General features: G+C 41.5%; 2 protein-coding genes across 2 annotated transcripts; one reads left to right on the top strand and one right to left on the bottom strand.

Moving 5' to 3' along the window:
* Positions 1-1406: 1406 nt before the first annotated feature.
* Positions 1407-5265, bottom strand: rpl15 (ribosomal protein L15). Its single transcript, XM_086137087.1, has 4 exons — positions 5144-5265; positions 3632-3810; positions 3220-3356; positions 1407-1756 (listed from the first exon to the last, which is right to left on the bottom strand). The coding sequence occupies exons 2-4, from the start codon at positions 3801-3803 to the stop codon at positions 1451-1453; spliced, it is 615 nt and encodes a 204-aa protein (XP_085993213.1). The 5' UTR covers positions 3804-3810; positions 5144-5265; the 3' UTR covers positions 1407-1450.
* Positions 5266-7105: 1840 nt separating this feature from the next.
* On the top strand, positions 7106-23243 carry sf3a3 (splicing factor 3a, subunit 3). The gene is made up of 17 exons (XM_086136888.1): positions 7106-7348; positions 7449-7496; positions 8145-8197; positions 11234-11339; positions 11430-11502; positions 11627-11718; positions 11801-11883; positions 14284-14422; positions 14515-14583; positions 14666-14733; positions 16905-17012; positions 17321-17390; positions 17495-17659; positions 18624-18734; positions 20191-20281; positions 21278-21333; positions 22377-23243. Exons 1-17 carry the CDS (start codon positions 7253-7255, stop codon positions 22452-22454), a joined length of 1506 nt encoding a protein of 501 aa, XP_085993014.1. The 5' UTR covers positions 7106-7252; the 3' UTR covers positions 22455-23243.
* Positions 23244-24541: the final 1298 nt, after the last annotated feature.

Below are 24541 nucleotides of genomic sequence, written 5' to 3'. Positions count from 1 at the left end.
ACAAAATGTCAGTATAATAAGCCTCTGAATGTATTCTTTAACATAATTTTGTGATAATACTCCCCATGGTTTTCCGTTGATTGCTAAAAATCCAGCAAAACTATCGGAATGAAAGTCATCTTGCCGGGTCCAGACGCGAAGTTACTGCTGGCTAGCTTGCACACTGCTCAGTGAGTAGCTTGCACGCTTCCTTTCGGCTATCTCGCGCACGGGGCGTGTCAAAGTGCCGCTCTGCATTCGACCGTTTCATCGATGGTATTTTGTCATTGCAAATCAGACACTCTGCAGAACCTGTTCTCCCCACAAAGGCGAATCCTTCGATCCATTTGTCCCGAAGTCTACCAAACTCGTCATATTTTTTTCTTTTCGCCATCTTATTTGCTTTGGATTAGCTTTGAGCTAATGGCCAAGCGGGTTGATTCCAAAGGGGGCGTATACCTGTTTTCACAGCAACGGCAATGTTGGCCAGTATCATCCAATCAAATTGGCTCCTGGAGCTAACGAGGAAATGAGGAGTGAAAAATCGATCGTTGGATGCAACCAAGATTTATTTATTTTTAAATCTGCGAGCGAGATGCAATCATCAAAAGAGCCATATATGGCTCGCGAGCCATATGTTATTCTATAGCCTATAGAATGACATCGTCACACAATGTACACAGAGCTTATGTCAGAAATAACACCAGCCCCCCCCCTAAAAAAAATTTCAACGGATTTGGAACAATATAAAAAAGGTCCATTTTGACTGGAAAAAAAGCGGAATTCCGCCAAAAAGCGGACAAATCTCATCCCTGCATCAGTTTCCTTACTTCGGTAATTCAGTACATAGTCGAGAGCACTTCTCTCATCGGAAATGAGAAAACATTTAGGTTATTGGTCCAAACCTAATGCAGGCGTGAGTCACTGATAACGTGGTTCACACGCCTGCCTTGTGTGCGGCTAGCGTGGGATCAGTTCCCACTCGGTGACTGTGTGAATCTTCATTTGTCTCTATATGTGCACTGCGACTGACTGGAGAACAGTTCAGGGTGTAGTCTGCGTTTCGCCCGAAGTCGGCTGGGATCGGCTCCAGCAATCCCCCGCGACGCTCCTCAGGATAAGCGGTGTTGAAAATGGATGGATAATGCTGCCATTTGGATGGCCAAATGGCAGATTTTAAAAGGTAGAAAATCTAAAAGGATGACCTGTAGACTTTCTAATGTTAAACGGAATCATGACCTGTTCTTTTGTGTAAACAGCTGGACATGTGTGCTTCTGATGACTACATTTATCAGAACAGAGCAACAAGAAACAATCAAGTTTCTCATGCCAGAATTTGGATTTTGTCAAACGCATAAAAAAGGAAAGCGCTCATCAGTAGTTTGAGAGCATCAGCACAAGGGAAAAAAATTAAGCACACGAGACCATGTGGCCAAATTCTTTATTTTTTAAAGATTCAGAGACATCAGCTCTAACGGTAACGGTGCAGTTGCAGTGTGTTGCGCCGCTTCCAGGCCGCACGACGGGATCCTCCAATGGTCTGGTGGAACTTGTGACCCTTGCCCAGCCCACGGCTCTTCTTTCCTGCAGAGGTTAGGCCACGCATCTCTCTGTGCTTGTGCACAGGCTTTGTGATCCATTGGGTGTCTGGGTTGCGCCTAATTGTCTTATGGAATGGGTCTATCAAAATCACCTCAAAGAACTTGTAGGTGGAGTCCTCGCCCACCCAGTAGGAGTTGAGCACCCTCAGGCCACCACAGTGACGGCCGGCACGGCCCTGCAATAAACATAAAAAGTTGGTTGAGTCTTCCTGATGGCTCACAATCCACCACCCAAATAAAATCGATCAACCACGATTCAGGAATAGGTATGGGCCAATTGCCACTGGAGCAATTATTCTTCCAAGGTCATCTTCTGATCTATTTGAAATGTGAAACAAATTCATTATTTTAGATCAGATTTTTGACAGACTCTACCCATCAGTAGTATTTTCTTTTGCTGTCCCGTGGGGTTTTTGGTGCTTTTTTTGTACATTTTTGTTGGTGCTTGTTTTTAATGTTTCAGGTTGGAGTTTTGGTCAAAATGTATTCCTTCCACAAAAGTAGAGAGAAGTCCTTAAAATCCGATATTATATACTTGACATGAAGTTCTGTAATAAAAACAACAATTTCCCCAAATAACGTACAAAATAATGATTCCAATGACATTTGGACGTCGAGTTAAACAAAAACAATACGATTTGCAGGTCATTTTCAACCGATATTTAAATTAATACACTACAAAGATGAGATATTGTGACTGTTTGTAGAAACTAATCAATGACGTTGAATTTTATGGCTGATCCAAAAAAGCAGGGACAGGGTCATGTTCTCTGCGTTACATCACCCTTCCTTTTAACATTGAAGAAACATTTGAGAACCGAGGACACTAATTGTGAACTGTAGGACTCCGAGAACCCTTTTGACGATTTTCAAACTTTGATGCTCTTATTCTGCGACTTAATCCTATGGAGCGACTTGTGTGTGAAATGAACACATTTTTTCATTTCACGTGTTATTCTCTCATTAAACCGCAAGGGAGAGCGCTAGGCCTGTGTTGATACTTTCTACATTGGCTGATAAAACAGCTGCCTGAGTCTGACATAAGCGAACTAGAAGAGGAAGTGCTGCATCTTCAACCTCCAGAGTTCGCAGTTCTTTAAAAAGTTCCAGAGGATGAAGATTTCGTTGATTTAGTGATTTGGAGTGACACGGAGGCTTTGGTAAACTTGCTCGCATTTTTGTCATGCTATAGTTATCTGAATAACTAATATGTTACGTGAACGTACCAGGCGCATTCTCAGTTTGGTGTTTATGAGTCATGTGACGTTAGCATATCGTACACTTAGCCTGTTGTTCTCTATTGTTATTTGCCTTTCAAGATGACATGTCTGTTCTTGGTGTTGCAATTTATCAAATAACCCCCCCCCAAATGCGACTTATAGAGATGCTTTTTTTTCTTCTTCATGATGCATTTCATGGCCGGTGCGACTTGTACTCAGGGGAGACTTATAGTCTGGTAAATACGGTATGTAGAAAAAGTGGGAGATCTTTTGAGTCCAGCTCATGAAAAAAGGAAGCAAAAAAAAAAAATGTGTTTCAAATTTTTGTTTGATATAAATCAGAGTCTCCAGGAATAAGGTCGGCAAATCAGTAAATCTTGAATCTCATTTGAGTGTCGGTCTACATTCGGGGCACGTACCTCAGCAGTGGCTTGTAAACTGCGGGCAAACTTGATCTGGTTAACACCGTGGTGCACAGGCTTTCCATACGTGGCACCTTTGGGCACAGGGCGTTTACGGCCACCACGGCGCACGCGGATACGGTAAATGACATAACCTGTTTGAATGAAATACAATCGGTTACATTGTGTCATGCCTAAATCCTAAACACCTTGAAATGTTACATACACATTAAATTAAATATCAGTCCACAAACGCAAATGCATTTCAAGTCGTTGGAATGATAATGGACAGAGTTAAATCACAGCACTGACATACTGATGGTACCCCTCCAAAAAAAACCCCCGAAACGATAAATACAATGGCATCACAAATCAATGAACTCCACAGAGGACATACTTCATGACAAGATGACCAACGTATGTCATTTACCTTGTTTAGCCTTGTAACCCAGCCTACGAGCTTTATCGGGTCTGGTGGGTCTTGGTGCGCGGTGAAGGTTTGACAGTTGGCGGTACTGCCAGCAGCGCACACGAAGCAAGAAGCGCATCACATCTGACTGCTTCTTGCGCCACAACTCCTGCATATAGCGATATGCCCCCATGTTTTATCTGGGAAAAAAAATCATGAAAGAAAGAAATTAGTTTGAATTCAAGAGTGTACCACAGCTTCCTTCTTATTTTAATCATTATAATTCAACCTTGCTGCACAATTGACCGGCCCTTGTACTGACAGAACGATTGCACAAATTCATCAACGAACTCGACGGACAATTTTTTCAGACTTGTGTGTGTGACAATGGACTTGTTTCCGTCATTATTCGTTTACGCAAGTCTGATTGCGCTCATCTCAGAAAACTGCACTCAGGCTGGTTATAAATGTTTCCCATGTCTATTTTTAGATATGTACAGTAGAACGCCGTCTCTCGCCTTGATTTCATTGTGATGATTTTTAGGCATTATTTCTGTGTATTGCAGGCACGGCAGGATAACTTCTTTGACCGCCCAAAAAGTGTTGAAAGCTCGCTAGCTTTTTTTTTTAAAGATATTAACATACCTAATTTTTGGTTATTTGGGGAGTCATGAAGACAAAGTTGCATCTAATTTGTGTGATGCAGATAATCGGGTGCCAAAATTTCAACTTAATAATTTTATAGTTAAACCTTGTTGGTGCAAACCGGCGTCTGTCACAGACCATTCTACAGGGTGTCCTGTAATTCTCCATGCATAGGAAAATATTCCATACATATGGTTCTAAAATCGATTCCTTTACATTTCTCACCTCAACTGTATTTATAGAGCACTTTCAAACAGCCAAAAATTGAAATCATCTACTGTATGTCAAGAATATTATATTAAAAACGGTTTATGTCAAGAAACGTTTATTCTTCAAGGTATGGAGACACTATGGGACACACTGTGTTGCAGGGGCCATTTGTGAAGTTTTTGTACCGTCATAACTTCCTTAGTTCTGAACATGTTGACAAAACGAGAACCGTTTTGTTCCTTTAGTCAAGTGGTTTTCGGTGACATTATCTTACGGAGAAAAAAAAAAGATTCGAATTTCTTAGTAACGTACTGTACGTTATGCTGGACGAGGATAGCGATTTCGGTTACTGGTCGGGCAAATGTTGAATGACCAAATAAAACGCCTTTAAGCATTAAGCAGATAGTTTTACAAAGAATATGATCTTTAGAGTAATATACAATGAGTAATGTTTAATTCTTGGAGCGCCGCTTACTTATAATATGCAGAGGCAATTTTAGCATCAACAAATGTGGTTTTTAAGTCATGAAAACAAACTCTCCGTCGGCAAATAATCAACGCTACCTCTTCACTATTCCAATGTACATACAACGATTAACACCTGATAAAAGGATGAACATGTACAGCATGAGATTTCGATAGATTGTACTCAAAGGTATTGCATTGGGCCTCACTTACATGATGGCGTACCAGCCGGAAAGAGAGGGAGCTATTAGCAAGCATGCTATTTCAACGCGCTTCTGACGTATTTCCTTTGTTGAATTGGATTCGGTGCATTACGCCCCCTACTGGACTGGAGTCTGGATCAGCAGAAGAAGAAGAAAAAGAAGATTAAGCTTTATTTGTCTCACAATAGAGAAATTCCTAATTTACAGCAGCAAAAATTATGATAAAGAGAATGAATGAATGAAATGAAAACAAAACAAGTATTAGCATGCACAAAAACACTTTAAAAACTGTTAAGAAAATGGACTGTACAGTGTACTGTTCTGTGTACAGTCCATATCTATATCTATATATATATATATATATATATATATATATATATATATATATATATATATATACACACACACACACACACACGTGTGTGTGCATGCGCATATGCAAAGTGGCTAGGCTATTTACAATGGGTGAGTCCAGGTTTTCTCGTTTGTTTGTATTATTCATGAGGTAGACGATCGGGGAGTCATCAGAGAACTTCCGAAGGTGGCAGGTTGGAGTGATGTAGAACAGGGGTCCCCAACCTTTTTTGCCCCATGGACCGGTTTATGTCAGACAATATTTTCAGGTACCGGCATTTAAGGTGTGGCGGAAATAATACAACAAAATAATATGGTATGAGCTGCATGAAAACTGTGGTGTTTTCGAAATATAATAATAAACACAAGGAGCGTCTAATCTGGCCGCAACACTCTGATCGCTATGGTAATGTTTAATGCCTTCAAAATACGATACAACGCAAATTCAAAGTGCATGAAAATGACGACTCACCACAGCCCCGATCTTAATTTTCTGCAACTAGACGGTCCCATCTCGGAGTAATAGGAGACAATGACACCTTAAGTGTGTGGTTTATGTTCAGTCTACTTCGTAATTTTGTTTTCGTCGCCGTTGCTGCAGAAACCCCCCACCTCACACAGGTAGGATGTCGGAAATAGCAACAGTGCTATTGTGGCGATCTCAGAGTATTCAGCCATAACTTTAATCCAGTTGTCTCGAACGTACTTTTAAGGCCGCCGTTATTTGCGATCTCCAGCAGTTTTTTAAAACTCATTTTGTGACCTCCAACGTTTTGTTTTTAGCGCAATCGGTCACGTGATGGAGAAGCGTGGCTTGACGTGAGTCAAGCGTGACACAGACGGATGTAACGGAGAATCCGGTAATTTTTCAAAATAAAACATCTTTCGTATTTCAAAATAAATAAAACGGAATTAAGGCAAGTTCTTTCTGTGCGGCCCGGCACCAAATGCCCTGCGGACCGGTACCGGTCCACGGACCAGTGGTTGGGGACCACTGATGTAGAAGACCGGGAAATAAAATTAAAAATGCATCCATTAAAAAAGGCGAGCGATGTCCAATGTCATAATAATTTTATTACACTTGTTTATTTTAAACATGTAATGAATAAATACACAAAAAACAGGATTGAATAGTGGCCCGGGAGCCTCTCCCAGTTGACTTTGCAGGCTACACCCTGAACTGGTCGCCAGTCGGTCACAGGGCACATCCATCAGTGTCGGCGCCGAGTAGACGAGACACGTACAACGCGGCCGGCGATGCGCCGAAAGGTTCACTCCTCTACGCTCAACCAAAGAATGCCAGGAGGTATTTCATAACGTTTATTCATTTGGCTTGGTGGCGGGCAGATGTCGTGCGCTTCCAGGACAGGACTTGATATAGCGCGTGTGAAGACGTGTTTGGAGTGGGTGACGTCAAGACGTTTTTTGGAGGGGGGGGGGGGGGGGGTAAAAAATGCAGGATCCAAATAAAATGCCATCTGAAAAAGTGCAGGGGAAAGGTGCCCAAGTTTTCCTTCCGTAAATTACGCCTATAAAGGATGGATCATAATCTCGACTGGCAATTGCAACCTCTCTCCTGATACCCACGCCAGTCCGATAGATGGCGATAATGCATCTGAAAGCAGTGGTTGCCAACCTCCATTCAACCCAGACACGAACGCGTGTGTCTTCGAAAACCGCGTTTGATTTAAGTACTTTGCTTTGTGGGCTATTTTTATTCTGCTATTTCCCTGGATTTGTTTCGTATTACTCTACTCTATGAAACATGGAGACAATTTTAGAGCAGCAACGTCGCTCTCACGAAGAAAAGGAGAGGCTAATGGATGCTAAAACCAAAGAGGTGTTACATAAAAAGTCGACGGTGAGTGTTACGCTAGAATTAGCATTACTCTATAGCTAACAAAGATGTTCAATTGAATAATATAGTTGTTTACTTTAATGCTAATGTATTGTGTCAACAGTTGCGAGAGCAGATCAATTCGGATCACAGGACAAGATCCATGTTGGACGTAAGTTTCTTAAAATGTATTCATTCGCGGTGGTTATTTTGCCTTTGTCGGCAACTCGCAACAAGCGTAATTTAGCCGCAACTCGCGTGAGAACTACACGTACACCGGTTGGTGTGCCAGCTGGGAGGTTACACTCTTGAACTTTTCTTCATTACACCTCCAACCTATTTTTTTAAGTCAAATTGTCCGTAACCATATCCGTTTATTTTGTCGGGCCCAAATAATTTTGCTGATTCTTTTTATTTCACGAGCTACAGCAAAGTTGTTCATTTGCTTAACTAGTTAATATTTCAGTAAATATATGATACAGAACGGCTCATTTACAACTCCCAACTGGCTGCAAGAAATTGTAAACATAAAAAGGTACAGCGCAGGATTCAAACTTGTGACACCAAAGAATAAAACATCACCGAAATAAGCGGGTATTCGAGTCAGAAAAAAATACCTCGATCATCTGTATATTGTTATAAAACACAACTCTACTGCCCCTATATATGTCTGCTGATATTTCTCAGCAGTGCACTATTGCCTGTCGTGTGTACACTTCATAGTTCACTGAAATGACCACGAGCTTTACACCTTTACCATTTGCTAATCCTGTCATCATTTATTGTCGGATTTGCACTGACTGTCATTTCTTTTTTGTAGCGGTATATGGAAGTGAGTGCCAATCTCAGAGACTCTTACGAAGACAAAGATGGGTGAGTACTTGTTTCCCAGTTTGAAGAAACATGACTACTTTAATCAAAGAGAGAGTGATTTGCATATCAGGCACAACATTATCTTTTTTTCTGCCAACACACCACAAACACTCACTGGCTAAAAATGTTATTTTCACGCATTACAAAAAAATGTAACTTTATTGTTGGATGGAATTAATATACAGTAATCCCTCACTTATCGCGGTTAATGGGGACCAAAACCACCCGCGATAAACGAAAATCCGCGAAGTAGCGACCAATTAACATATACAGGTTAAAAAAAATAAAAATTAAAAGTCGGCAAACAGTCCGTGAGAAGCTGCAAAACAACATCGAGTCACATAGAGCAACATATACAGTACTGTACTCCATGTACAGGTATATATAAAAAAAAAAAAGTGACAGCATATAAACCCAAGGGACACTTCTGCTCGCAACAGTAAGGTACTTTGCTTTGAGGCTCTCCCATTATCACAATGCAGAGCTAATTTGCTACGTCAATCGCATGGCTACAGAGAGAAATTTAACCACTTGGAATAAAGTTGCTGATAATATTTATAGGGAAATAGTGTTGCAAGTAAGAAATTAGTGAATGGCAGCGTGTTCGTGTCTGTGTGAAAGCCACGTGTCATGAAAAGCTCAACTCGGCTGTATTTATAGAGCACTTTGAAACAATCACGGCGATATACACAGTGCTGTTGTAAATGGTCAAAAAGTTGACGACAAAGCACTGAAAGTGAAAGTCTTGTCTTCGAACCGTTTCGAGCTGTAATTTAATTTTTTCTTCCCCTGCTCTCATGGAGAGCCAGTGTGGCTGAGATGGCAACTGCATATGAGACGCACAAGAATGACGGAACACTCACAAAAAGCAACGGGGACAAAACACAACCGTGTTGATGAGACGTTCATTACTGTGGCTGGTTGCTGCGTCGCCGAAAATATCTTCAACATGTTGGAAATCACAAAAGCCGTGTTTAAAAAAAAAAAAAGAAAAAAAGGTAAAAGTCATTAAAACAAAGTCAAGCGTAGGGATTTCTCCTTTTTCAAAATGTTGACACAATTCTCATTCTTTTTTTATTTATTTTTATATTTTTGCAAATGAATATGGGCCTCATATATCAGTTAGCGCCCTGTTTTACTGCTAATAATTCGTATTGGCGATTTGAAATAAAAGCATATCGGTCTGTCACTAATTACAAACTCTGAGATGGCCCTGTAACCACGAACCTTCACAGATTTTAATCAAAAACATTTCAAAATGCGCTACAATGCAACATCAAATATATTCCCTTTCAGCTTAATATGTACCAGCTGAATAAGATAAAATATCCTTTATATCCTTTATGAATATAACATGAATGATAGATAGCACACACACAAGAAATCTACATCAGTATTCGGTGTGAAGTAAAACCGGACGGTACACAAAAAAAGTGTTTTAGAACATTACATGAACATATTTATAATTTCAAAATGAGCAGTGTGTAAAATAAGCAGAGCTTGTTGTAAAAATGTTGAAGTACCCAGCGCCTCACCTTTCAATATATCCTTTACGCATGATTAATCGGTCGGGTGCTGTTTCTGTGGCAACATGCGTCTTCTCCTTGTTAGCCATCATCTTTTTGCGGCTTAATACAAAATCATGCAATGCGATCTATTGTATGGGGAGCCCCAAAACACGACCCAGGCTGGCATCGTTCATATGGCGGGAGTCCACACATCACATCGCCATGTCATGCATCAACACGTACACAACCATTGTCATGTGCGAGGATGAGAGCGCACCATTTTTTTCCCCCGCAAGCCACACAACACATCCATCTACATTCTTAACCGCTTATCCTAACTCCGCTGTGTGGGGTTTGCATGTTCTCCTCGTGCCTGTGTGGGTTTTCTCTGGGTACTCTGGTCTCCTCCCGCATTCTAAAAACATGCGTGGCAGGTTAATGGAACACTCTAAATTGGCCCTAGGGGGCGTGGTATGTAAATGAAGAAGGGAGTTCTTTTTCTGATCTATCACTTGTAATTTGCATACATGATCAATAAAAAGCCGGCAGAGGCTGCAGAGGTCGGGTGTCAGTTGAGAAGCGCACGCAGAGTGGCTTCATAGAAAACGGCGCCTGCTGCCGGCAGTGAAAGCCGATCTGTTCCTGCGTCGAGCCTCTGCTCAACTGTCCGAGTGAACATCTCTGACAGCGGAATAGAAAATGGTTGGATGGTTGCTGACTTTGATAATATTGATGGCTGTCAGTCAATTCTAATACAAAACAAACTCACATTCATTTGGATTGATATTTACTTTTTTTTTTTTTTTTTTCACTGAACTCAAAGTAATATCGTTATCGTTTCCTTATCGGGATATCTTGCAACAATATGGCGGTATTACATTTTGTACATATCTTACAGCCCTATCCAGGACTTATATTGAATTTATACAGGAATGATTTAGCATGGCACGTGTCACAGATGGGCTTCCGCTTTGTGCGCGTACTCTGGCCCAAGACGCCAAGTTGGCGCGCCTTTGGCGTATTCGGGGACTTTTTTAATTTCGACTTTGAAATGTCGGACTGTATTTGAATGAAGCTTGTGTCTCGCCGATTGCAAGAGTTGTCAATCTTTGTCATCCTATCCATTCAAACACAAAAGTTGAGTGAATTACAAATGAGACAACAAATATGAAATCGCAAGCATCCGCTGCCTGTTGCATGACACAAGTGATTGAAGTTATCAACTCACAAAATGCATCCATTTCTGCGTTTTAAGATACCTTGATAGTTGGAGACCCAACCGGCCAAAGACATATTGTGTTTTACAACAAGATGGAACAGTATTTACAGTTCAACACGGAACACTGGGTGATGCTAGCACGGCAAAGTACATATCCAGAGTTCGATATTTATTTTTGAAAAATTTGTGCCGATACGACTTAACATTACGTGCATCTCAGACGGGCTTCCACAAGGACAGACTGACATGACTCCATCTTCTTTTTTGAAGTGTTGAGTTCGATAATCATGCTCTCTATATCACTGGCAGAATGAGGAGGGATGAGCTTGTTGCCATCTCGGGGCCCAATGAATTTGTAGAGTTCTACAGCCGACTTAAACAGATAAAGGAGTTTCACAGGAAGCACCCAAATGAAGTAAGTGATCCATTATTGTAGCCTGTCAATTTAGGTTACATTTGAAGCTTTTTTATTTTTTAATGCTATGTAATGTTTGTATCCGTGTAGATTTCCATTCCAATGTCTGCAGAGTTCGAAGAGCTCATGAGAGCCAGAGACAACCCTAGTGATGAGGCTCAGAGTAAGTCTTGCCATCTATAGTGTGATAATTCTCTCTCTCTGATCTTGCGCTTCAATTTGGGAAATCGGGTCATTATTTCGTGTCATTATTTTGTGTATGGACCTAAACAAACAAACTGCTGCAGACCTCGTGGAATTCACGGATGAAGAAGGATATGGCCGCTACCTTGACCTTCATGACTGCTACCTGAAGTATATCAACTTGAAGGCAGCTGAGGTTGTTTTCTATTTTGCATCATTCATTTTACACAACTAAGTAAAGTCGTGCTCGTTATTCACCAGTATACCTCCTTCAACAGAAAATTGAGTACATCACTTACCTGTCATCGTTTGACCAGCTGTTTGACATCCCCAAAGACAGAAAGAATGCAGAATACAAAAAGTGAGTATCGGGGATGGGCAATGATTCAACATCAATATATATTAGGATTGACACGTGATCAATATCAATTGAAAGTACCTTGGGTAAAATGGTCAGTCGAATAAAATCAGGAAGCAAACTCCAAAACACGTTGAAGCTGTTATTCCAACAAAGAAGAAGCCGCTTAACCAACGAAGCAGCATCCAAACCAACAAAGGTGCAGCAGCTAAACCGACAACGCGTGCGTGCGGCATACTCACCTGGAGTGAAATTCGTTCAAATAAATGACCGGTAGACTTGGTACAATTCTTCCCATAAAACGATATAAGGCATCCTAACCTGATTAAAACAGCTCCGGATTCAGATGTGTTGTGCAAGTAAAAGGAGTTCCTTGTCTTTGACATGCTAGCGCCGGTGTTAGCTTTGTCCAAATCATGCAAGTAAAATATGAATGGACTAGGGCAATATCGAGTCCGCAAAAAATATAAAGTATTCCAAAGACGGTTGGTCAACTGTAATACTGGCAATACAAGAGAGTAACGTAAGTGCAGCAACAATATTGCTTTGGGGTAGTGTTGAATACAAAGAAGCGTTTACAATGCACTAGTGGAGGAGAAGCTGCACATTACACTTTATTACGATACATACAAAAAAATATTGAGTTTTTTTCTTCTTCTTTTTTTAAATAGGTTAAAAATAACAATTAGCAATATTGACCAAAGCACTTATGTAGTGAACATTTTTTCACCCATATCTCCCCGCCATACAAGGCACATTGTTTAGAAAGGAGTGTATTTAATCATTACCGTATTTTCCGCACTATAAATCGCACCTAAAAGCATTCAATTTTCTTACAAACCCAAAATTGCGCCTTATAATATGCTGCGCCTTATATATGGATCAATGTTCTGATTTCTTCGACGTGGTATTTTAAATGTTCTTTAAAGCGCTTTGTTACAGCTGCCGCCCGTTGTGAAAGTGATATACAAATAAAGCTGTATTGTATTACCTTTAGCGTAGCTCTATCTAGTGCAGGGGTGGCCAACAAGTCAGAGACTAAGTGCCAATTTTTTTACTGTGTTACTGCAAAGAGCCACACACACACTTTTTTGCCCAAAGATCGCGCACGTGCAAGCATATGAACACACACACCCACACACGACGATGCGCTTGCGCACATATGAATGCACGCCACAACGAGCAACAGCCGGAGCGGCCGAACATAAATGAAACCTAAATGTTGCACCTTCGAAAAAGGAGAGCTGTGGTAGTGGTTTTTAAACGGATACAGTACTTTATTTATGCTTTTCAGTCTCAATCAATACAGACACGTCCTTCTCCGTTTCCGTGCCTTCTCTTCTGACGTTTTTACTCGAGAGACATTCAAGGACCGCCTCCGAAAAACGTAAATTAACGAGAATTTTAATGACACGAAGGAAATTGAAAATAATCCCCCAGAACAGAAAATTAAGATAGGAAATCACAAAATAAATTATATGGGGAGGGGGGGTTGTGAACACACAATGAAGGACTAAATCACAAACAATTTTGAGACAGTCCAGTCTCCTACATAAAGACACAAACACACAAATCCCCCCCCCCCCCCCCCCCCCCCCCTCCTCCATTTCCTCCTCCCACCGACTTCAGACCAGTCTGCTGGCTCTTGGTCGATTGCTATCGACGTCTTGGACACCCCTGCCTTAAAAACAGAGGTAATTCGCTGACTAGCTTAGCACTCAGCGCCGTTGTCTGCGCAAGCGGTGATTCAGTCATCAGATTGGTTGTCCTCTATGTCAATCAAGTAGCAGGATTGATGATAGGCTGACGTAGTACCTTCTGTGTATTAAGCACCGTTGTTCGAATGGCAGCGCCATCGCCGAGGCGTTTTCAACAATTGTCGTGTGAAAGCCCGGGAGCCGCATTGAAACAGCCAAAGAGCCGCATGTCGCTCGAGAGCCACGGGTTGGCCACCCCTGATCTCGTGGATGCATAACGTAACTGCAGTCACTATTGTTGCTTCTCTTCTGTGCGCCTTATAATGCGGTGCACCCTATATGTAAAACCCTATATTTTCTCCGGGTACTTATTTCCAATATCGATCCATTCATCCATTTTCCGATCAGCTTTACCCTCACAAGGGTCGCGGGGGTGGGGGTGCTGGAGCCTATCCCAGCTGTCTTCGGGCAGTAGGCGGAGGACACCCTGAACCGATTGCAGTATGAACTACTCATGACTGAAAAGTATGTCACGATATATCTCCCAGCCCTAAGTGAATATCATACTGAAATTATATTTTAAATAAATTCCGTACTTAAAATGATGCATGTGTGAAATGAGCCTATAGCTGACCTCCACTGAAGGACCCCTTTTCTTACAAATGCAACATGCAAATGTGGACCATGTTTTTATATCTCCATGCAGGTATTTGGAAATGTTGCTCGAGTATCTGCAGGACTACACAGACCGGGTCAAACCTCTCCTTGACCAGAATGACCTGTATGACAAAGTGCTGCTAGACTTTGAGAAGAAGTGGGAGAGCGGCACTTTTCCAGGCTGGCCTGTAGGTGTCTTCCTAATTGGTTTAAATTAGGTTGCATATTGAATCTGACCAGCCATGATTATCTTAATAGTCTTTTTTTTTTTTGATGATAGAAAGAGACAAGTAGTGCTTTGACACATGCTGGAGCTCACCTGGACCTCTCAGCTTTTTCGTCCTGGGAGGTAAAAAATAAAAAAAATAAAATACAAAGACATGACATATATCATGTTGTGTCCGTATGTAATTCTTATTTCTGTCACACAGGAGTTAGCTTCCCTAGGTCTGGACAGATTAAAGTCTGCTCTTCTGGCATTGGGACTTAAATGTGGAGGGTGAGTTTGCCTCTGACACGTAACACAGTATCTCAGTTAGGTCTACAAGGAGCAGCTGTATTTGCTCGATCGGCCAAAAAAGAGATACCACTGATCACAAATTATGCATAAAATCCAAAATACAGTGGAATCTGGAGTTACGAATGCAATTTTTTCCTGTACAATTCAAGTTAGTCATTCAGCCTACATACAATACATACACCAAATCAGACGCCGGAAGTGGTCACGTTGATTGAATGCGGAAGCCGGTTCCGTATTTACAAACATGTTGAACTTTTCCCAAAATCTAAATAAAGCGCTAAACAATCCAAATGGTCCTGAAGAAAAGTGAAGCTGCCAAATCGTCAACTATTGAATTTGAAAAGAAACAGACATACGCTAATTCCACTTTTCACCTCCTCTGGTAACTCTAATTACCAATAAATAGACATGTTTTATTTCTTTATTATATTGTCTGTTTTCACTTGTTTCTATATCGTATTATATTTATTTTTAACCGCATTGGTTGAAAAAAGTAAATATCCAATTTGAGGGCTGGAACGGATCAATTACATTTTCATTCATTTCAAGGGGAAATTTTTCCTAGAGTCATGAACGTTTCAATGCAAGTTACTCTCCCCCCCATTTTTCTGGTCGCCACAACTCTTTTTGTGACGCGAGGTAAAGTGTGGTTGGCGCCGCTATTAATGTATGATCACGCAGACATGCTACCAGGATGGTATTACTTTTTTATTTTCTCAAGTGAGAGTAAATGATGCATTTTGATATAACAGCATTGCTGTGGATATGGGTATTTGCCGCTCATCTTTTTCTCTTCCCCACACTGACCCAAAACTTTATACCACCTATTATACTGTACATCGGAGTCGAGCCGTTGGTCCTCGGCATTGATTGGAGCCGGTTGAGGTGTCTTGTTTGTATGCCACCTGGATGCCTCCCTGGTGAAGTGTTTTGGGCATGTCACACTGGGGGGGAGGCCCCGAGGAGGACCCAGCAAACGCTGGATAAACTGCCTCCCAAACGGCTTAGGAACTTCTCAGGACCCACCAGGATGAGCTGGACGCAGTGGCTGGAGAGAGGGATGTCTGTGCTTCTCTGCTTAAGCTGCTGCCTCGGATAAGTGGAAGTATATATTTTAATAAATAAATGCATTCAAGCCCGCTAAGATGAGGTTGATGACTGGTTTGCACATCTGCCTCGCAGTGCAGAAGTCAACGGTTTGAATCCAAGCTACGGCCTGACTGGCTGGAGTTTGCATGTCTCCTGATGTCTGCGTGGGTTTTCGCCGGGTACTCCGGTATTCTCCCACATTCCAAAAAACATGCATGTTTGGGAGGGTTGGGCGATGTTCAAATTTTGTCGCTGCATCACCGTCTCCTCATTACACCGGTGTGTATGGTAATACCGTCACCAATTTCAAAATTACGTTCCGCCCTTCGCCTATGGTCACAAGGTGTGGGTCATGACCGAAAGAACACATTTCCCGTATACAAGCGGCCAAAATGAGTTTCGGCAGCAGTGTGTCTGCGGTCTCCCTTTGAGCTAGCTTAAAACTCATTCAGTGCCAACCAATTCTGGACCAAGTCTGAAAAGACGTTTAAAAACGTCTTTGGGAGTGAATGAGTGAAGAGGCACAGTCATCTGGGAGGGACTCAGTCGAGCCGCTGTTTCTTTGCCTCAAGGGGAGCCAGGTGAGGTGGCTTGGGCATCTGGTTTAATTGCCTCCTGGATGTCTGCCTGGTAAGGTGTCTCCACTCGGGGGAAGTCCCAGGGATGACAGAAGACACATTGGAGAGACTATGTCTCCCGGATGGTCTGGGAACGCATTGGGACCCCTGGGAAGAGCTAGTTGAGTGGCTGGGGTGAGGGAAGTTTAGGCTTCCCTGCTAAAGCAACACCATCCTTGATGAGTGGAAGAAAATGGATCGGGCTACAACAGATGTACCCATCTATACTTTGTTGTTACGTACCTGCATTTCAGAATCAGAAGTTCATCCATTTTATTCGGCAGAGAACGTAGATTAGCAAGATGGATCGATGGGAGCGGGGTTTCGAAATCCACGCTGACGTACCTTGACTAGCGCGCCAGCTCGCTTTCCCCTTCTTTCAAACTGTTTATCAAACACTGGACATTTATTTATTCGGTCTTTGTTTCTGGTTTTGTTTGACAGGACTCTCGAAGAGAGAGCGCAGCGACTCTTTAGCACCAAAGGCAAATCTTTGGAATTGCTGGACCCTTCGCTGTTTGCCAAGAATCCCAAAGCCAAAGGACCCAAGAAGTATGTGTTTGTAAACAATCTATTATGAATGCACCAAAAACATTTTTTTTTTCAGAGTACATGTTCAAATACAGTTCTTGCAGATATCAAGTATGGATACTTGATAATGCCATATAACAATTGTTGAAAATGTGTTTTAATCAAATAAGTGTGCTTGAGTTTGACAATGTAATTTATTATTATTATTTTTTTTTTTAGAAAATCAATTTAAATGTAATTCTAATGTAATCTAATCTGTATGTGGCTGATGATGGTGACATTTCTGTGATTATGGTGACATTTATGTTTTCCATTCACTGTACCCCCAGAGACACCGAGCGAAACAAGGAAATTGGCTTTCTGGAGGCTCAACTCTATGAATATGTTGAAGTCCTTGGTGTAAGTATTATAATGTTGTCAAATAATTCTTAAGAGATTGATTTACCCAACTTTGTGATAACTACAGTAGCAGACAACAAGTTTGTGTTGATTTACTTTTGTAGGAGCAGAGGCAACTTACTCATGAGAATGTCCAGAGGAAGCAAGCTAGGACTGGAGAAGAACGTGAGGAAGAGGAGGAGGAACAGCTCAGTGAGAGTGAAAGCGAAGACGAAGACAACGAAATAATCTACAACCCCAAAAATTTGCCACTGGGTTGGGATGGCAAGGTATAAAAGCGATGCAAAAATGGGTGTTAAAAGAAAGCTGTCTGGTTTCACAATCATGCAAAGCACAGAGTGAGCCCTGTTACGACTTTCTAATGATATCCTCCAAACAAATGACACTGGAGACTGTGTGTCTTGGTTTTTTGGCTTTAACTGCAGCATTCGATACAGTGGACCACAGTATTCTGGTGGCTCGTTTGCAGCACCAGGTGGGCATTAGTGGTATTGCTCTAGAGGGGTTGAGATCCGATTTGGCTGACAGGAGTTTTTGTGTTGCTCTGAGTCCCGCTTTGCCCCTCTGACAGATGGTGTTCCACAAGGTTCTATTTTGGGGCCTTGCTGTTTTCACTGTATTTGCTGCCCTTAGGTTCCATCCTAAGAAAACATAGTGTTTCCATCCACTGTAATGCAGATGACAGTCAGATCTATGTCCCACTGAGCAAAAAGGATGTGTTCACAGAAGTTATGGTGTTTGGTCCAAGTGGCCCTCGTACATCCCACCGTGTTGACCTGGGCCCCCTAATGTCACATTGAAAGCAAACAGTCTCAAACTTGGGTTTTAAATTGGACAGTGATTTTAAATTGTCTTGGCAAATTGGTGCTGTTGTTAAATTCAGCTTCTTTCATCTTCGGCAGCTGTCCAAGAGCTTTGTAAGATTGCAAAAAAAAATTAATTAACAGCCCTTAATTCACATTTTTAAACTAGGAATGAATGAAGGAGCTCTTCTCTAAATATTTACCAATTATATCAAAGTAAACTGCAGGCAAATGAATATTCTCATATTGTCAGATATACTTCGTTTCTCCCTTTACGGAAATGTAAAAGAAATGTGTGCCTTGTATTTAATTCCTCATTCAATATGTTACAGTAAAAAGGTGGTTCAACCAAATATTTTGTTCACAGCCCGTGTCGCAAATTGTCTGGTTTATGATGGTGAGTTTGACTCTGCTTTCACTTTCCTTTCAGCCAATTCCATACTGGCTCTATAAACTCCATGGCCTGAATATCAACTACAACTGTGAAATCTGTGGAAACTACACCTACCGAGGACCAAAAGCCTTTCAACGACACTTTGCGGTATTTTCTATTCAAGCAAAGATTCATACATTCATTCTCCAGTGGTTGTTGCTCTCAATGGTATTCTGCTCATGGGTTTCATCACATCATTCCCAAATTTGTTAACTGGCCGCCGTTGACAAATGGTTCATGTCCAGCTTCAGAGTTTGTTGCAGGAAGTTGGTGGGGCATGTCTTGAAAATCTAACTGCCCACACCCTGCCATTACAATATACACTGATCAATCACAATGTTTTGACCACCTGCATAATCCAATGATAATCCAACGCAAGAGGTGGGTCAAATATTCTACATTGACGATTACAATCATTGCTTTGTTTTGGTTAGAGATGGGTAATATTTTGGGGATAGACTGATTTTTGTTTTCAACCGTAGTCACGAAAGTAAGAATAATAATAATAATAATAATAATACATTTTATTTATAAGCGCCTTTCAAGACACCCAAGGACACTTTACAATAACAAAAAACACAAAACAATACGGGTTGAGCAGCGGCAGCCAAATCAAATCTTAAATAACGGTGCTGATAGATTGGATGGAATGGTTTATTCACGGACAATAGTTGTCTTCTCCTAACTCCTGTATTCACTGTTGCTGCTGGTACCTCTACTTATGAAATGAATATGTTCTAGAGGAAATTTCTTAACTAAAAAATTTTGTAAGTAGAGACATGTTTTCCTTATAAATGCCCAAATCCGTTCCAAGGTTTTTGCCTGGCGTTTTGTAAAGAACTGATCCAAGGACGTTTGCTTTTGTCACCTTTTAACAATCCTTCGAACATGTCCAAGGCAAACCTCAGCGTAGTGAGCGATCGCCCGACTGGTCAACACTTTTTCTGGGCCATTCACATTTATATCAAACTATCGGAACGCCTCATGGCCCGAGGGGCAAATGACGAGGGCGCTGCATAGACACATATCGATCTCCACGCGTAGACACATTGGTTAGAGGTCCCTCTTAGCTGATGGGATGCCAGGAAGATGCTTGGTACTTGCGATTCAAATTTGCTTACTATCCTCTGTAACACGGTTCCAGCCAGACTTTTGTCACGAGTGCGCTGTACTCCTGTACTTTTTTTTTTTTTAATCTTGTTTTGCGACTGCGTTTCAAATTGCTTCATATTCAGCGCATGTACCGACTATGCGCCCTCCTTTCATGATAAATGCTTACAGTAATGTAGCTTTTGTGCTGCTGTGGTGGCGATGCTATGCAGACACCGGATGTAAAGCCGACTTTACGTTGTCCATAGCTGCTCTGCAAATGTAAGACTTTTATGCCCCTTGTAACCTGATAACATGATCAGATGTCCACTGTAGTGACCGCTGTCCCTGAAAGGGTTAATTCTGCTGCCAAGTTTAGAATATTTTAACTAAGATGCATAATTCGTATAAAATGTCTGTTTACTGCCGAAAGGCCGTTCCTCTTCAATGGTTTTTTTTTTTCTGTTTTGGTCAGGAATGGAGGCATGCCCACGGTATGCGCTGTCTTGGAATCCCCAACACTGCCCACTTTGCTAATGTCACACAGATTGAGGATGCCGTCTCTCGTAAGTCCCGTCCGTCTTGGATAACCTGGGGTTCACAACCTTGTTTAAATGCCAGGTTTTCACAATGTTCTGAAAGGTCAAGCGCCAAGTTACTTTTAAATTTACTTGTTCTTGTACACTTTACAGTCAACCAGGGCGTCGTCTGTATTCAGTTCTTCACCTTTTCCACAGCAAATTTTACTGTAGCGTCATTAGGCTATGTATTTTCCGCACGATAAGGCGCTTCGGATTATGAGGTTCACGTTCAATGAATGGCCTATTTTAAAACAGTTTTCATATATAGGGCGCACTGCATTATAAGGCCCAAAAAAATAAAAGCTACAATAGTGGCGTGATTGCATTATGCATCCACTAGATTGAGCTACGTTAAAGGGAATGCAATACAATACAATACAATACAGCTTTATTTATATAGAGCAGATGTCTGCAAAATTGCGGGCTGGATCGTTGATCTTTTTAATCCGGCCCGCTGAAGGTTGGGACGCAATTAAGGTTCGATGTGAATGATTGCATTCTTTTCATTTGGACTTGTAATGACAAGCATTTCAACGCCAGGTGGCACAATTCCATTTACGTTACGTTCAACAGAATACAATGCTTTGCGAATCATGCTCAACCTACATTTAATTAATTAAATATGCTACAAAGACAAGATATTTAAGATTTTTTTTTATTCAGTATAAAATCCAACTTTTTTTTTTTTACATTTTTACAAAAAAAAAAAATCTTGTTCAAGCCATTCCTTACGCAAAGGACACACGGGGGAGTCCAGCGCAATCGAAATATCAATGATGATCAATTGAATTGGAAAAGACTCAAACTATTGAATATTAATTGTTTTTTAAAAAAGTTGATTTCTGTGTATTTATTCCTAGAATTTGTGCTGTCAGGCCAGCGTCGATGAACTTGCAGATGTCAAACCCATCTGCAACTTTTTGGAGTGGTTTTGTCAGTCAATTTGTTCTAATAACTTGATTTCCCCCCCCTCAACACTAGTGTGGGCAAAACTGAAGTCCCAAAAGGCTTTAGAGCGTTGGCAGCCTGACACAGAGGTAAGGAAACACTTTGTGAAATCCCGAGCCCTCCAAAAAAAAAAATAACGGCAACGTCAATTACTTTGTTTTTGTTTTTCAAAAAAAAAAATTGGCTTTCGAATCAAAACTCAACTCAACTTGATTCATAGAGCACTTCAAAACAACCAGCGCCAAGATAAAGAGACCAAAGTTCAGGAGTACGTCCTTGATTTCATTTTATTGATATCTCGATCGTTGTCACCAATCACTTTTCAAGTGAGCAAAACTATTGGAACAGACATTATTTCAATGAACTTCAACATTTAATATTTGGCTTGCAATAACAGCAATCAAGCCTGCGACCCACGGACTTTACAAAACTGTTCTGTTGATTCTTTTAAAATGAGGATCCTTCCTCCCAGGCCTTTACTGCAGCCTCTCTCAGTTCTTGTTTGTCCCTGGGGGTTCTCCCTTCACTCTCCTCATGAGGAGGTAAAATAAATGCTGTATTATAGGTGTGTCCAAACTCCAGCCCGTGGTCGGGTCATTCGCCGCCCGCCATTCATTTTTCAGTGGCTCGCGACATGAGAAAAACCCCCCCAAAACTAAAAATGACATTTAACATGAGCTGCAAAGCTTAGTGGAACAAAAGGGAAGGTGGGCAGAGTGAGAAGGGAGGGTCTACTGTCAAACTTTTCTCTATATTCGAAGATACAAGTAAAGCATTTATGATTAAAAGAATAAAACCATTTGTCTTCAAACAGTAAAGTGAATAAAGATAATTCCATTTGCGAAGCAAAAATAGTTTCTTCCACTTTGTGCTCTATGACTAGAGCACAAAGAAATGACCCTCCAGTCACGTGTGTGTGTGTGTGTGTGTGTGTCTCGATAGATATACGCACGCATCAACCCTTTGCGACATGCCAACTCTTTAGCCAGAGCATGTCACGTATTCAATTTGTCCTAGATGTGTTCACAATATCATAAAAAAAGAAATTGACCTTGCCGTTCCAACCCCCCCCCCCCCCCCCCCCCCCCCAGAGTGCTGAAAATTCTCATTGGCTGATTTTTGTGTTTTTCAGGAAGAGTATGAGGACTCGAGTGGAAATGTAGTCAATAAAAAAACGTACGAGGATCTCAAGAGACAAGGGTTACTGTAGATATCCATGATGATTTGGCTCAGGTGTTAATCCGATTTTTTTTGTATACTTTTTGATTTGGACCCACTTTCCATTTCCCATTTTGGTCTTTTGTAATGTAGCCATTTTTTATCATCACATTAAAGATCATACGTTGGCTACTTGAATATTTTTCATTTTTTTCTTGGTGATTTGAAGCAATGTATTTCAATGTTTGGTTGATCCGCATGTTCGCAAATTCTACTTGGTAAGAAGAATTCCACTGTTAGCTTCGACCTCTGGAAGTAAAGTACGATGGCGGTGATTGTTGTACTACACCATGTAATAAGGTGGCGAAGCATGTCATTTCAGTTGTAAAAAGAATTTCCAAAATGTTTCCATCTTAATAACCTGTAGAACTCAATCGAAAAACAACCTGAAATCGGAGCCGAAGTCAGCTGGAATAGGCTCCTCCTCAGCTGTGACAATTGTGAGGATAACAGGTACAGATGATGGCTAGATGGATGGATCTATTTTTTTTCTACGGTAGACCATTTATCAGCTTGGCCGTGGAGCCGATATTTGGCACTCTGAAGCCTATTAGAACCTGCTTTTTTTTTAATATGCTTTTTAAAAATTCTGACAACCAATCAAATATTAATTCAACACTGTTAGTTTTAGATTCTTTTGTGTGTGTGTGTTTATTCTGATAACCAATAAATCCGTTTAAAACTGGGTTATATTGGCGCTGCATCACAGCCAAAATGCTGGGAACTTTCTGTACTGTTTTTTTTTTTCTTAAACTTAAATAAAAGACAAGTGAACTGCTAAGACTGGGAGCTCGCTACTATTTTTGTTTAAATGTTGAATAGATTACTTTTGCAAAGAGAAAAGTACAAACACGTTTAAAGAATTGCAAGTCTGAAAAGCTGTTTAACATAAGCTTCAAGGGCTGTCGACACAGCTAAGTGTTCAAATTTCGACAATTCAAACATTTTGACCTCAATATTGTCCCGCTTTCAGTCTTTTCATGCTGAAGTTGGATTAGACTTTTACGGAAGGCTTGTTTTCGTTGTCGTGAATCTCGTTGCGAGGCAAGAGCAGGGGAAAAGATTTCGTAAAACGGAACACGGGGACTTTGTAGCGACGCCACTCGAGTGAAGCTTGCCTCAGCGATCAATGGTCCGCTGCTCTCTGGTGTGTGCACGCAAGCGCGAGCACGCACACACGTTCAACCAATCAGCGCTGACGCAAAGGACGTTACAGATCAAAGATCTTTGATCTATGAGAACAGCTAATATAGCCTAGCACAACAACAGCTCAGGAGTTGAGACGATACGACGCTCGAGGTCGGACGGACACGCTCTCTCTCCAGTCATCTGTATGTTTCTCTTCTTTTCCTTTTTCTGTCCAAATATACCGGTATATATTTTTCTAAACAACAGCAGTCTCGTCCACGACGTCTTTTGTCGTGCCACCGGGGTTTAGCCAGTGTGGTTGTAAAGAGACCTAAATCTCTTTAACTTTTCGTTGTAGGGGGAGCAGAAAAATGGGAATGGCTTTCATGCATGAAATTTTGTTCACACTAGGGGGTATTTTTGCCTATGTAGGTTTAGTTGAAGAGTTTCACTGTATTTGCACGCACTAAATGAAAAAGAACTGTACAAAGTACAGAATGCAATATATAAATTTATAATCCATGATATGAGGTGGTGGTCCCCCAGTAGGTTGGGCTGGATGGTGTTGAAGGCACTGGAGAATTCAAAGAACGTGATCCTCACAGTGCTGCCAGCCTTCTCCAGGTGTAACAGCGCCAAGTGGAGGAGGAAGATGATGGCGTCCTCCACGCCGATACCGGGCTGGCAGGCAAACTGCAGCGGGTCCAGTGATGAGCTCACCAGCGGTCGCAGGTAGGCGAGGACGAGTCTCTCCAGCGTCTTCATCCGGTGAGATGTCGGCGCCACCGGGCTGTAGCTGCTGAACTCCTTCGGGTGGCGGGTCTTGGACACTGGCACCAGGCACGAAGTTTTCCACAGCTGTGGAACTCTGCCCAGCTTCAGGCTCAGGTTGTTTTTGGATTGGTGGCTTTCTCGAAAATCAATGTCGTTGCTATGGAAACCCGGAACAGG

This window comes from Hippocampus guttulatus, chromosome 18, assembly GCF_054856545.1.
Source record: "Hippocampus guttulatus isolate MCC_2025c chromosome 18, RoL_Hgut_1.0, whole genome shotgun sequence".
NCBI classification, from domain to species: Eukaryota; Metazoa; Chordata; class Actinopteri; order Syngnathiformes; family Syngnathidae; genus Hippocampus; species Hippocampus guttulatus.
Note: the sequence above shows the minus strand (reverse complement) of the source record. Positions and strands in the feature narration are given on the sequence as shown.